This window comes from Tetrapisispora phaffii, chromosome 6 (genome assembly GCF_000236905.1).
Source record: "Tetrapisispora phaffii CBS 4417 chromosome 6, complete genome".
NCBI classification, from domain to species: Eukaryota; Fungi; Ascomycota; class Saccharomycetes; order Saccharomycetales; family Saccharomycetaceae; genus Tetrapisispora; species Tetrapisispora phaffii.
Window position 1 is genome coordinate 765,255 of NC_016525.1, and position 15,255 is coordinate 780,509.

General features: G+C 33.1%; 5 protein-coding genes across 5 annotated transcripts; 3 read left to right on the forward strand and 2 right to left on the reverse strand.

The window, feature by feature from the left end:
• Positions 1-56: 56 nt before the first annotated feature.
• Positions 57-431, forward strand: TPHA0F03550 (uncharacterized protein; the record flags this gene model as incomplete). Its single annotated transcript, XM_003686221.1, has 1 exon — positions 57-431. The coding sequence occupies one exon, from the start codon at positions 57-59 to the stop codon at positions 429-431; it is 375 nt and encodes a 124-aa protein (XP_003686269.1).
• Positions 432-1,151: 720 nt separating this feature from the next.
• Positions 1,152-2,831, forward strand: CCT5 (chaperonin-containing T-complex subunit CCT5; the record flags this gene model as incomplete). The annotated part of the gene is made up of 1 exon (XM_003686222.1): positions 1,152-2,831. One exon carries the CDS (start codon positions 1,152-1,154, stop codon positions 2,829-2,831), a length of 1,680 nt encoding a protein of 559 aa, XP_003686270.1.
• Positions 2,832-3,393: 562 nt separating this feature from the next.
• Positions 3,394-10,776, forward strand: TOR1 (phosphatidylinositol kinase-related protein kinase TOR1; the record flags this gene model as incomplete). Its single annotated transcript, XM_003686223.1, has 1 exon — positions 3,394-10,776. One exon carries the CDS (start codon positions 3,394-3,396, stop codon positions 10,774-10,776), a length of 7,383 nt encoding a protein of 2,460 aa, XP_003686271.1.
• Positions 10,777-11,085: 309 nt separating this feature from the next.
• Positions 11,086-12,237, reverse strand: TPHA0F03580 (uncharacterized protein; the record flags this gene model as incomplete). The annotated part of the gene is made up of 1 exon (XM_003686224.1): positions 11,086-12,237. The coding sequence occupies one exon, from the start codon at positions 12,235-12,237 to the stop codon at positions 11,086-11,088; it is 1,152 nt and encodes a 383-aa protein (XP_003686272.1).
• A 633-nt stretch (positions 12,238-12,870) lies between these two features.
• Positions 12,871-13,839, reverse strand: LIA1 (deoxyhypusine monooxygenase; the record flags this gene model as incomplete). Its single annotated transcript, XM_003686225.1, has 1 exon — positions 12,871-13,839. One exon carries the CDS (start codon positions 13,837-13,839, stop codon positions 12,871-12,873), a length of 969 nt encoding a protein of 322 aa, XP_003686273.1.
• Positions 13,840-15,255: the final 1,416 nt, after the last annotated feature.

The window sequence follows — 15,255 nt, forward strand, 5'->3', positions numbered from 1 at the left end:
ATATACCTTAATAGAACGTGTATACTATTACTGAAATCACTCCAATAATTGCTCCAATGATACTATTTGAAGAAGGGCATGATAGAAAGAAGGATGAACTATCGTATTCTGAATTCCAAGCACCATTAATAGATCCTAAACAGATTGCGGTTGATAATATTATACCCCATGGTTATGATGCTGGTACATACAAGAAAGAAGATAAAACTACTACTAATGTAGCAAACACTAAGGAAATCGAACAGCCATTGAAATTTGAAGTATTTAAATCGTACGAAGCAGACAACGCAAGGGCATCTGAAGTACATAACCCAAAGAATAGTTTAAGTGCGCTTGTGAAAAATGCAGAGAGAAATAAGAAAACGTTCGAGGAACGTAATAAACGTATCAAAGAATCAAACCAAGCCTCTAAGAGACAATATGGTTGGTAAATTTCCAAGGTCAATTTTTTTTACATCTTGACAGAGTTGTTCTTATTAGTTGCGTTTTCTGAATTCGTGCAAGAACATCCATCTCGACAAGATATTGAATACCCATGAATCCAGTGCAATATATATATATGCAGTATCCAATAACGCATCCATGCACCGTAGATGCTCCAGCTCATCGGCAGCCTTAAGACCTTTTAATATGGCGCTCTCATTGTAATTTTCCGTGTAAAACGATCGAGCACGTGACTGGCATTTCGATTACGAAATTGAACAATTCTGTGGCAAAAAAAAGTTGAAAAAAAAAAATTTATTTTAATTTTTCGTTTCGGAAACAGAATTTCGAATATTTTACTGAACAATGACCGTACGAAATGGATCAAATTATTGATTTCACGTCTCCCTCTCTTCGATTTTTCGAAAATGTGAAGTGATGAGCATAGAGAGTGACAGAAGACATACAATTGAATTATGAAAAATAATAATATCAATAATAATAATACTCCTAAATACTAAATAATCACTTATAATATGGTAATTAATAAGAGTAGAAAGAAAACTCTAATTCATTTTTAATACGTATTTATTGTAGATACTTCAATCATTGTAAATTAAAAGTATTTGTTTTAGTTAAAAGGTTGTTATTTATATAAATTTGTAGTTGAGAGAGAGTATCACAGGAGCTAACTGAAAGTTATCCACTAAAAATATAATAAATCAAAGATGGCTCAACCGCAAGCAATGCAAATGCCTGATATGTCTAATGCTATCATGGCACAAGATGAGATGGGAAGACCTTTTATTATTGTTAGAGATCAAAGTAATAAGAAGAGACAGCATGGTATTGAAGCTAAAAAATCCCATATTTTAGCTGCTAGATCTGTAGCTTCTATTATTAAAACTTCCTTGGGTCCAAGAGGTTTAGATAAAATTTTGATTTCTCCAGATGGTGATATTACAATTACTAATGATGGTGCTACCATTCTATCTCAAATGGAATTGGATAACGAGGTTGCTAAATTATTAGTGCAACTTTCAAAATCACAAGATGATGAAATTGGTGATGGTACCACTGGTGTTGTTGTCTTGGCAAGTGCATTGTTAGATCAAGCCTTAGAACTAATAGAGAAAGGTATTCATCCAATTAAAGTTGCAAGTGGTTTTGATGAAGCCGCTAAATTGGCTATTAGGAAACTAGAATCTACTACTGATGATATGGCCCCAAATAAAGAATATTTCAATGATTATTTATTCAAAGCTGCGAAGACCTCCTTGGGTTCCAAGATCGTATCAAAAAACCATGATAAATTTGCTAAGATGGCTGTCGATGCTGTCACTAGTGTCATGGATGAAGAAAGAAAAGATGTTCATTTCGATTTAATTAAACTTGAAGGCCGTGTAGGTGGTTCTTTAAAGGATTCTGAAATGGTTAGGGGTGTTATATTAGACAAAGACTTTTCCCATCCACAGATGCCAAAAGAAGTCCTACCAAAGGAAGGTAAAAATGGTGTTAAATTGGCTATTTTAACTTGCCCATTCGAACCACCAAAACCAAAAACTAAGCATAAATTAGATATTTCCAGTGTTGAAGAATATGAAAAGTTACAAAATTACGAACAAGAAACATTCAAAAAAATGATTAAAGATGTTAAAGATGCAGGAACTGATATCGTTATCTGTCAATGGGGGTTTGATGATGAAGCTAATCATTTGTTACTTCAAAACGATCTTCCAGCTGTCAGATGGGTTGGTGGTCAAGAATTGGAACATATCGCCATTGCAACACAAGGTCGTATTGTACCACGTTTCCAAGATTTGTCAGAAGATAAGTTAGGTACATGTAAAAGAGTTTATGAAATGGAATTCGGTACTACCAAAGAAAGAATGTTAGTTATCGAACAAGAAGGTACCGTTTCAAAGACTGTCACTTGTTTGATCCGTGGTTCCAATAAAATGATTGTTGATGAAGCTAAGCGTGCTCTACATGATTCATTATGTGTTGTGCGTAATCTAGTAAGAGATTCTCGAGTTGTATACGGTGGTGGTGCAGCTGAAGTTACAATGTCCATTGCAGTGTCTGAAGAAGCTGATAGACAAAGAGGTATTGATCAATACGCTTTCCGTGCATTCGCACAAGCATTGGATACAATTCCAATGACTCTGGCTGAAAATTCCGGTCTTGATCCAATTGAAACATTGACCACTTTAAAGAGTAAACAAATTAAAGAGAATTCGTCTTTGATTGGTGTTGACTGTCTAGGTGCTGGTACTAATGATATGAAAGAACTATTCGTTATTGATCCATTTATTGGCAAGAAACAACAAATTTTATTAGCTACTCAATTATGTAGAATGATTCTAAAGATAGATAACGTCATCATTAGTGGTAAAGATGAATATTAAATAAGCTCACTCGATAATATAAAACGATAAAAAATTTCTAATAACGAAATCTGTAAAATGAAATAAATTAGAAGTCTAATGAATTAGTTAATTATGTATTTTATTACGTCTACCCATCTATGAAATAGGTAAATAATTAAATAGTCACTTGCTTTACCCTGACTTTCTTCTGCATAGTATATATTCTTAAACATACAAGGGAAAGTGCTCGATTAAATATTAAAGCTGAAATTTAAAGATTTATATTACAATGATTTAATCCATCCTAACAATTACGGATTACCGAAACCATTAAAATATTAATCAATGTTAATGATATAAGAACTTGAAGACATTTTATTTTAATAGTATTAACGTTCATTAAAATATCCTACATAAATTGCATACATATCATTTAGTGATAAATTACTAAATAAACAGCTAAATTATATTGTTTATATTAAGTGTTGAGTCTCAATTGATTTTTGGGTTATTACTTAATAAGAGGTTGGAGATACTTCTTCCTTGATAAACTCTATAAAGCATAGTTTATAAAAAGAATTATAAAATTAAAATAAGTAGGATGTTACAGTTAAGAAGAAATGTTGAAGCAAGAAAAGCTAAGAAAAAACTAGGTTCCAATAGAGATTCGGGAAATATGTCTAGCTCATCAACTCAGAATGGAGTTCAATCTTCAGCTGGGAATGAATCTACATTAGATATTACAACGGGACCAGATGGTAAAGTTTTTGTGGACAATGATCATTCAATGGTTGATCTAGAAACCAATTTTGGAACAATCAATATAATATTTGATAAATTAAAGAGTCCGTCCGCACAAGAAAGGACACAGGCTTCTCTTGAGCTGAAGGCATCGTTGATTTCTGTTGCCAGAGAGATATCAACAGAACAATTTCAAAGGTTCAGCAACATTTTAAATAATAAAATATTCGAGCTTATTCATGGTTCAGATTTGAACGAAAAAATGGGAGGCATCTTAGCTGTTGATACATTAATTGATTTTTACGTGCACACCGAGGAATTACCTAACCAAACATCAAGATTAGCAAATTATCTTCGTGTATTGATCCCATCAAACGATACAGAAGTGATGAGAGCTGCTGCTACAACCTTAGGTAAATTAGCCATACCTGGTGGAACATTAACATCTGACTTCGTTGAATTTGAGGTTAAAACTTGCATTGAATGGTTGACAACATCACCAGGTAACAATTCTTCAAGCTCAAAACAAGAACATAGAAAACATGCTGCATTGTTGATTGTGACAGCATTAGCAAACAATTCACCATATTTATTATACCCCTATGTTAATTCAATTTTGGATAATATATGGAGAGCTTTAAGAGATTCTAAATTAGTTATAAGGCTAGATGCAGCAATCACATTAGGTAAATGTTTATCTATTATTCAGAATAGGGATTCGACATTAACAAAGCAATGGTATGAAAGACTGTTTAAAGGATGTATATATGGTTTAAGCTTAAGTTCAAATGATGCTACCCATGCAACGTTACTTGTATATAGAGAATTATTGGCTTTGCGAGGTTCCTATTTAAATGGGAAATATGACGAAATATATTATTCAACGATCAAATATAAAGAACATAAATCAGATGTGATTAGAAACGAAGTGTATGCGATTATTCCACTGTTGGCTTCTTTTAATCCACATCAATTTACCACGAAATATTTAGACCAAATTATGATATACTACTTGATGGTTTTAAAAAATTTAAATGCAAGTAGTACAAATATAGCTGATAAACCGTTTATATTAATATCTATCGGTAATATTGCATCAGAAGTTGCTGGCAGTATTACACCATTTTTAGACGCAATTTTGGGTAATATAAGGGATGGATTAAAAACCAAATACAAGAATCGTAAAACTTTTGAAAGAGGACTATTTTATTGTATAAGTAAGTTAGCATCTGCTGTCAGGGGAGCATTGGCAAAGCATTTGAATAAAGATATCTTAGACTTAATTTTAGCATGTCAATTATCCGATTATATGCAAGACACACTAATGACATTAAATAAAATGATCCCCGCTTTACAGCCCACTATCAATGAAAGATTATTAAATCTGTTATGTATATATCTATCAGGAGAAGAATTTCAACAACCTGGTTCTCCCAATGTTCAAAAGTCATTTTCATTAGCGACAGCTCGTGATTGGAGAGATAAAACAATTTTTAAAAAGACTGGGGAAATCAATGACGATGACAATGACGCAAGAATTTTAACACAGACGTTTCGTATGCTACAGACTATTGTACACAAATATTCATTAACAGAGTTTGTCCAAATTGTTACTATTTCATATATTGAGCATCAAAATCCATTTGTGAGAAAACTTGCTGCCTTAACATCGTGTGATTTGTTTGTAAAAGAGGATATCTGTGAACTCACTTCATTACATGCCTTAAATTCTGTTTCAGAAGTTTTAAGCAAATTATTAGCACTTGCCATTACCGATCCAGTTGCAGATATTAGATTTGAAATTCTTCAACATTTAAACTCTAAATTTGATCCTCACTTGGCACAACCTGATAATATCAGATTATTATTTATGGCTTTGAATGATGAAGTCTTTGTCATTCAGATGGAAGCTTTGAAAATCATTGGTCGTTTAACGTCAGTGAATCCTGCATATATCATACCATCTTTAAGAAAGACATTGTTAGAACTTCTAACTCAGTTAAAGTATTCTGTTAAGCCAAGAAAAAATGAAGAGAGTGCTACATTGTTATGCACACTTATCAGCTCAAGTAAGGAAGTCACGAAAGCATACATTGAACCTATTCTTGATGTTTTGTTGCCAAAATCACAAGATAGTTCCTCAGTTGTAGCATCTACTGCTCTGAAAACTGTTGGTGAGTTATCAGTTGTTGGTGGAGAAGAAATGAAACAATATCTAGATGATTTAATGCCGATGATTATTAATACGTTTCAAGACCAATCAAACTCATTCAAAAGAGATGCTGCACTAAAAACATTAGGTCAATTGGCGTCTTCATCCGGTTATGTCATAGAGCCGTTACTGGAATATCCTGAACTGTTAGGTGTACTTATTAGCATCTTGAAGTCCGAGAGTTCATTAAATATCAGAAGAGAGACTGTCCGTCTAATTGGTATTTTAGGTGCTCTTGATCCTTACAAACACAGAGAAGTGGAAGTGACATTGAATACAAAGATAAGTGTTGAACAAAACGCCCCTTCGATTGACATTGCTTTGCTAATGCAAGGTATGTCTCCATCAAATGAAGAATATTATCCTACTGTTGTGATTAACACCGTGTTGAAAATTCTCCGTGATCCATCTTTATCTACTCACCATACTGCAGTTATACAAGCAATAATGCACATATTTCAGGTATTAGGGTTACGCTGTGTTTCGTTTCTTAGTCAAATAGTTCCAGCGATAATTAATATAATGCACACATGTCCACCTTCGTTATTAGAGTTTTACTTTCAACAATTAGGTTTACTAATAAATGTTGTTAAGCAGCATATTAGACCACATGTAAATGAAATATATGGGGTGATCCAGAAATTCATTCCTATTATAAAACTTCAAATTCCTATAATTGCTGTTATTGAAGTTATATCTAAATCGATGGAAGGGGAGTTTAAGAAGTTTGTCCCACAAACTTTAACTTTTTTTATAAATATTCTTGAGAATGATAAATCCCCTAAGAAAGCTGTATCGATAAGAATTTTGAAGTCAATAGTGGTATTTAATTCTAACATTGAAGATTTTTCACATTTAATTATTCCAACTATAGTTAGAATGTCAGAATTTTCACATGGAAATTTGAAAAAGATGTCTATTGTCACTATAGGTAAGTTAGCAAAATCTATTAACATTTCAGAGATGTCATCCAGAATCGTACAGACATTAGTCAGGATATTAAATAATGGTGATAATGAACTAACAAAATGTATAATGAATACTTTGAGTTTATTATTATTACAATTAGGTACTGATTTTACTGTGTTTATTCCCGTGATTAACAAATCATTAATAAGAAATCATATCCAACACAGTATTTATGACCAGTTAGTTAATCAATTATTAAATAATGAAGGTCTACCAACTAATATTGTGTTTGATAAGGAATATGATACACCATCAAAGGATGTTGCTGAAATTGAATCTCCTCCTGCAAAGTTGCCTGTCAACAAGCAGGTTTTGCAAAATGCATGGGACTGTAGTCAACAAAGAACTAGAGAAGATTGGCAAGAATGGATAAGAAGATTATCGATACAACTATTGAAAGAATCACCTTCGCATGCACTTCGTGCTTGTTCTAATTTGGCAGGTATCTATAATCCTTTGGCTAGAGATTTATTTAACGCTTCATTCTCAAGTGTATGGACCGAACTGTATTCACAATATCAAGAAGACTTGGTTAATTCCTTGTGCACTGCTCTATCATCTCCTCATAATCCACCTGAAATACATCAAACGCTTTTAAATTTAGTTGAATTCATGGAACATGATGATAAGTCATTACCAATTCCTATTCAAGTTCTTGGTAAATATGCTCAAAAATGCCACGCGTATGCTAAAGCTTTACACTATAAGGAAGTTGAATTTATACAAGAACCCAGTACCTCTACTATTGAATCACTAATTAGCATCAATAATCAATTACATCAGACTGATGCTGCCATTGGTATATTAAAGCATGCCCAACAACACCACGATCTGCAATTAAAAGAAACTTGGTATGAAAAACTTCAACGTTGGGATGATGCATTGAAAGCATATACGAAGCGTGAAGAAGAAGGTGAAGATTCGCTTGAAGTCATGATGGGTAAAATGAGATCACTACATGCACTTGGAGCTTGGGAGAAATTATCCACCCTTGCTGAAAGTAAATGGTCAGGATCTAAACTAGATGTCAAAAAAATCATGGCTCCACTTGCTGCTGGTGCTGCATGGGGTCTTGGTGAATGGGAGAGGATTGAACAATATATCAATGTAATGAAGCCTCAGTCTCCTGATAAAGAATTTTTTGATGCAGTTTTAGCTGTTCATAAAAGTAACTTCAATGAGGCTGAAAAACACATTTTTAATGCTAGAGACTTACTAGTCACTGAAATTTCTGCTTTGATAAATGAAAGTTATGACAGAGCTTATGGTGTTGTCGTAAGAGCCCAAATAATAGCCGAGTTAGAAGAAATTATTAAATATAAGAAGTTACCACCTGATTCTGAAAATGCCATTGTTATAAGGAACACATGGAATAAAAGGTTACTAGGTTGTCAGAAAAATGTAGATGTTTGGCAACGTGTCTTAAGAGTGCGTTCTCTGGTAGTTAAGCCAAAACAAGATAAACAAATATGGATTAAGTTTGCAAATTTATGCCGCAAATCTGGTAGAATGGGTTTGGCTAGAAAAGCTTTGAATTCTTTGCTAGAAGATGGAGGTGATCCGGACCATCCAAATACTGCAAGGGCACCACCCCCTGTCATTTATGCTCAATTGAAGTATCTATGGTCCACTGGGTCTCAAAAGGATACATTATTGCATTTGATTGGATTTACATCAAGAATGGCCCACGATTTGGGTTTAGATCCAAATAATATGATAGCACAAAATGTTATGAAAAGCAGCACAATTGCACCTGAGCATGTTGATGAATATACAAAATTATTAGCTAGATGTTTCCTAAAACAGGGTGAATGGAGAGTTCAATTGCAACCAAATTGGAGAGTTGAAAATCCGGACGCTATTTTGGGCTCATACTTATTGGCAACACATTTTGATAACAAGTGGTACAAAGCATGGCATAATTGGGCTTTAGCTAATTTTGAAGTGATCTCTATGATTTCGTCAAGTTCATTAGAAAAAGTAAACGTGTCATCTGAAGCATCTACTAATATGATGTATAAAATTGAGAATAATTCCAAGGAATCAGATATAAAAGATATTCAGAAAGAAGCCTTTCCAGCGGAGCTCATTCAAAGACACGTTGTTCCGGCCATTAAGGGTTTTTTCCATTCAATTTCTTTATCAGAATCCAGTTCATTGCAAGATACATTGAGACTATTAACATTATGGTTTACATTTGGTGGTATTCCAGAAGCTACACAGGCGATGCATGAAGGTTTCAGATTAATTAAAATAGATAATTGGCTGGAAGTTCTTCCACAACTGCTTTCTCGTATTCATCAACCTAATCAAGTAGTCAGCAGATCATTATTGTCATTATTATCTGATTTAGGTAAGGCACATCCTCAAGCACTTATCTATCCGTTAACTGTTGCCATTAAAGCTGAATCTATTTCGAGACAGAAGGCAGCTTTATCAATTATTGAAAAGATGCGCATGCACAGCCCTACACTAGTTGATCAAGCGGAGTTAGTCAGCGGTGAATTAATTAGAGTTACAGTACTTTGGTATGAATTATGGTATGAAGGTTTAGAGGACGCTAGTAGACAATTTTTTGGTGAACATAATACTGAAAAAATGTTTGCTACTTTAGAACCACTTCATGAAATGTTAAGAAGAGGACCAGAAACTTTACGTGAAATATCTTTCCAAAATTCGTTTGGTAGGGACTTAAATGATGCATATGAGTGGGTGATGAATTATAAGAGAAGTAAGGACATTAGTAATTTAAATCAAGCTTGGGATATCTATTATAACATTTTTAGAAGAATTAGCAGACAATTACCACAATTGCAAGTTTTGGAATTACAACACGTGTCTCCGAAGTTACTAGCTGCTCGTGATTTAGAACTAGCCGTACCTGGTACTTACCAAGCCGGTGAACCTTTAGTTAGAATTTCTAGATTTGATCCAGTATTAACAGTTATTTCTTCTAAACAAAGGCCACGTAAAGTTACTATTAAAGGTAGCGATGGTAAAGATTACTTATATGCTCTGAAGGGTCACGAAGATATCAGACAAGATAAACTAGTTATGCAATTGTTTGGTTTGGTGAACACCTTACTACAGCATGACCCAGACTGCTTCCAAAGACATTTAGATATCCAAAAATTCCCAGTCATCCCATTATCTCCAAGATCTGGGTTAATTGGATGGGTTTCAAACAGTGACACATTGCATGTGTTGATACGTGAACATAGAGAAGCTAAGAAAGTTCCACTTAATATAGAGCATTGGGTCATGTTGCAAATGGCACCAGATTATGACAGCTTAACCTTATTACAAAAGGTAGAAGTTTTTACATATGCTTTGGATAACACTAGAGGTCAAGATTTATATAAGGTTTTATGGTTGAAGAGTCGATCATCTGAATCTTGGTTAGAAAGAAGAACTACATATACAAGATCATTGGCCGTCATGTCTATGGTCGGCTATATATTAGGTTTAGGAGATCGTCATCCAAGTAATTTGTTATTAGACAGGATAACTGGTAAGGTCGTTCACATCGATTTTGGCGATTGTTTTGAAGCAGCAATATTAAGAGAAAAGTATCCCGAAAAAGTTCCATTCAGATTAACGAGGATGTTAACATATGCGATGGAAGTTAGTGGTGTTGAAGGTAGTTTCCGTATAACGTGTGAAAGTGTTATGAGAGTTTTAAGAGCAAATAAAGATTCTCTGATGGCAATATTGGAAGCTTTTGTGTACGATCCATTGATTCATTGGGGGTTTGATCTACCCACTCAGACAATTATGGAAAGTACAGGTATTGAATTTCCTATTTTAAACCCAAGTGAATTGTTGAGAAAAGGTGCTATTACCGCTGAAGAAGCCTCAAAAATGGAACTTGAACAGAAAACGCAAATTAGAAATGCACGTTCAATGTTAGTACTTAAAAGAATAACAGATAAATTGGCAGGCAATGATATACCTAGATTTACAGAATTGGATGTTCCTGAGCAAGTTGACAAATTAATTCAACAAGCAACATCTGTTGAAAATTTATGTCAACATTATATTGGTTGGTGTCCATTCTGGTAATTAATGTACTGCCTTGCTACGAATAATTGTCTATAAAAGGCATTATTAATAGATAAATTACATATTGAAGATCAAACATGTTTACTTATTAGTCTGTCTATGTATAATATATACTAAATATTGAAATGAGAATTTTTTGGATATTCTGAAATTAGAATTTAAATAAAAACATATATGAATGCTTATTTATAATAATCGCTAAACATGAACTGAGTTAAATATTTTATATATGGATCACTGATTGTTGAACAATGTACTCTATTTAAACTTTGACGAAACCTTAGTTTAGGGATCATGGTTCTGAGGCATTTAGATGTGTGGTTGGGTAAAATACTGATTCTCATAATTTGCTTTGTTAATACTTGAATTAGGTAATGTGGTCTGTTCACTTTGATAATAGTTAATATCATTCTTTTCAGTCCTATTATAATAGACAGGAGGGTTATTTTCGTCGAGTACTGGATATGACTTAAGTTTATTGTCAGGCAAAAAAGGGTTAGGATAATAACAGAAAAAATTTTCAAAAACATTATTTTCAGGATTACTATAAGATCTGTTTTTGACATTGGATCTGAAATTATTAGCATTAGTTGATATTGGTTGCTGATTGAAAGTATTTTGAATTAGGTTAGAGTTAGTAGAGTTCCTTCGAAACATATTAGGATATATAACGTTTTCTGGATTATTAAATATGTGATTCGGCATATTATTCAAGTTTGTTGAGTATTGCTTGCTGGACTTTGTGACACCATTGTATGCCATTGGATAACATTCGTTATTCCAGCTGACTTGTGGTATGTTCTGCTGTTTATTATCATTTAAAAAAGGATTAGTAAATCGTTTGTCATTGTTCATTTCAATGAACCCCATATATTGCGGAAAATATTCTTCTCTATTGGAGGCATCAAATATGTTCGAACTAGGTGAGTTTAATGGTGATGTCTCTATCGATGATTGTCCAGAATGAGTTGAACCTGAACTGATTGAGAAAAACTTTGAAAAGATTGAAGTAGGGGAGGTATTTTCATAATCATTTAAACTGTCCTGGTTGATTGAAATATTTTTATCCACTTTATATTCTTCCTCTGGCATCTTATTCCAAAGACTGCTTTTTCTTGACACATTTTTCGTAGATAAGGTATTTTCTTCCTTGGTCTTCATGGACGACCTTTTTACGTTGGAACCTGGATGATGTATCCTCCAAAATGAGTAGTTAGGTAATTGTAATGATGCTTTTGTTAAATAATGTTTAGGAATTGATTTGAATACTTCTAAAAGTTCACTTGGTTTGTATTGTATTTTTTTGTTTGACTCTTTTAAAGATATTTCATCATCTAATGTGGCAACGCATGTCAAAGGTTCCAATACTTCTTCTCTATTTTTTGTCTTATTCTTATCTTCTTGATGATTTTTTAGTTCTAAAAATAAGTCGTTATAATTACTTTCATCTTGAGCTTTCATTTCTTTAAGATATGATTATTCAGGTTATATAGTTGCTCTAGTATCTTTCACGATTTTTTATTGAAATTATGAACAACACGGTATCTTAGGAAGTCATTTTATATACAATGATTCAGGGTATTGAAATATATAAGGTACTCGCATATTATACGTTTTTATCTTGGATAAAGTACATATAATTTAGGTGAATAATTGGTCAAAGATTAAATTTGCCTTTATATATCTTATTATAACCACAATACTTATTTAGTATAAAAAGTAACGAGTTTTAAGGTTTAATTTAAGGGCCAATTTTAAAATGCTGTTAGTTAAATAGATATGACTTTGGTTAATGCATCCGATTTTAAATGAATAGAGGCATTTTTAAGTGGTGCATTACGGTCATTAAGTGGTACATGAATACAGCATAATATTCATTTAATAATTATCAGGTTAAATAGATAACTAAGTACAGAAATTATTTTCTGTTGATGCTGGGGAAATTATGTTTAGTTAAATTTTTATCCTTTCTCTTGATATAGGGGATACTATATTCAAGACAAAAATATAAATAGGGAAAAATGTTGTTTATAAATATAAGTTGAATTTATCTATCATTTCAACTTTTAATATATATTATTTAATGAATTTTATTTAAGATGGAGCATATTCTAATTGGGCACTGTTTTCGTATTCGTACATATCTAGAGCTACAATAGCAGATTCTCTGACAACATCAACTTCATCGTTTAAGTAGCCTTTTAAGATTGGTAAGACATCATCAGTAGCAATGGCACCTAAAGCTTCAGCAGCTTCATGCCTGACCATTGGAGCTTCTTCTTTTCTACCTAAAACTTCGACTAAGTTTGGAACAATGCATGGGTTACCTAGTTGACCGAAAACATAAGCAATTTCATGTTTAAATAAAGCAGATGGATCGTTGAAACCAGAAGCTAAAGCAAAACAAGCTTCATCGGTACCAACATCTCTTAGTCTGAACATAGCTCTGTATCTTTCAAACATTGGCTTCTCTTGGTCATTTAAGATGCTTTTTAATTCTTCAATCTTGTAATCCTGTTGTAAAGCTAATGGTGGAGCTGGGTCGATGGAAGAGTACAATGATTGTTGTAAGTGCTCAGCATCCTTTTCAGTACCGTGTTGCCATTTGATTCTAGAGGCAGCTAATTCGCAAGTTTGTCTAACTTCTAAAGCTGGATCTTCAACAGCAGCCTTTTCTAATAACTCTAAAGAGTTAATGTCACCCAAAGCACCTAAAGCTTCAGCAGCTTCATGTCTGACCATACACTGTTGGTTTTGGTCAAGAGTGACTTCTCTTAAAATTTGACAACTTTCCATGTTCTTGGTTTGACCTAAGACGTAAGCAACTTCATGCTTTAATAGTTCACTTTCATCATTGAAACATTCGGCGATGTAATAAACAGCTAATTTAGCAACGTCTGGTTTAGCTTGAAAGTCTTCGGCTAATGTCTTTAAGTTAAACAAAGCTCTGAATCTGTTAGCTAATTCGGTGTTTCCAGATTTGTTGATTAAGATATCTCTTAATTCTTCCATAGTGGAACCGTCAACTAGTTCTTGGAAATGCTTTTCAAAATTAGTAGACATGTTGTTTGATTCGGGGATATTGTGTGTATGGGTCTGATCAATACTCTAAAGATAAGAGTTTTATTTTAAACTATAAAAAAAAGAACGAATTAAATAAGCAAGCAAGTTAATATAGGAATGCTAATTAGTTCCCATATGATCTTGTGAGTATATATATTTCCCATATATTTATATATATTCGTATATTTTCAATGAGCTAGCCCTCATCGCTGTATTTGAAATAAATATTGTTCGAAAGAGATTTTTAAAATTTTTCAATTCGTTTAACAATTCCAAAAAAAAAAAAAAGTTTCCTACTGCGGATAAACTCTTGCAAAGTTAACGATGCTATAAAAATTTGAGACATTACGAAACTTTTGATTTCGAAAAACTCCACCTATGATTGAAACAGGTTCGATGCACAATTAATGTCATCTCATTTATGTTAGGGACGCATAGTTATAGTTATAGTACGTCGTTGTACCTGCTGCCTATTCACAGTATGAAGGACATTACTAAAATAAACTATTGAATGTCTACATTATCATTTGTGATAAAGTATCGAACAGGATAACACCGTCGTAAAAGGTAAATGTTTCAATGGCTTGTAGCAATAAATTGATATATTGGATCCATTTATTTTGATTGTTGAATGCAGTCCTATGGATTGCGCGTACTTATTCCTCTCTCTTTGAATATACATGTATTCTTTAAAGCATCGACTTTTTTAACTACTATCGCATAAGAAGATTCAAATAATGTGTTCGGCAACGCATAGTTATCAAGACATCATCTTAACTTTGAAATATGAAGTACCTGGTCTCAGAGCGACAGCACCGTTTGATGATCTTATATGCTGCAGAATATAAATAAGCGTAAAAAAGGTATTATATCACAATAAGTGGCCTTGTAAAAGAGACAATCAAATTACAAAATTATATTTTTAGAGTTTAATTAAAACTCTAATGATAGCCAATAATTAATGTCAGGAATCAAATACCATCCCCACATAGTATCCCTCTACAGGGTATATTTACTGTAAAGAGAGATGGGACACATAAGGCTAGAATTGTCTACAGAGGTGACAAACAAAGTGATGTCACGTATGACATAACTCATATATAAAGAGGACATCTAAGTGCTCAATATGAGAATTCATTACTTTAATATATTAATAGTTGTTAGATTATATACTATATAATCAGATTAATCTCTCTGGTCTCTTGGACCTGGATCAATGAATTATTTAACTATTGATTACCGGGGTTTATATATACATAATATTTCAATCTACCGTTCTGTCCAACGAGACGACGTCGTCGAGCTGAACACGTACGGCAGACTGATGGTTCTACAGTACTATTTATGCATTAGAAATTCTGCTATTACATTCTCGTGAACACTTATTGTTTCAGGTTTGCAACAATAATCTCCTAA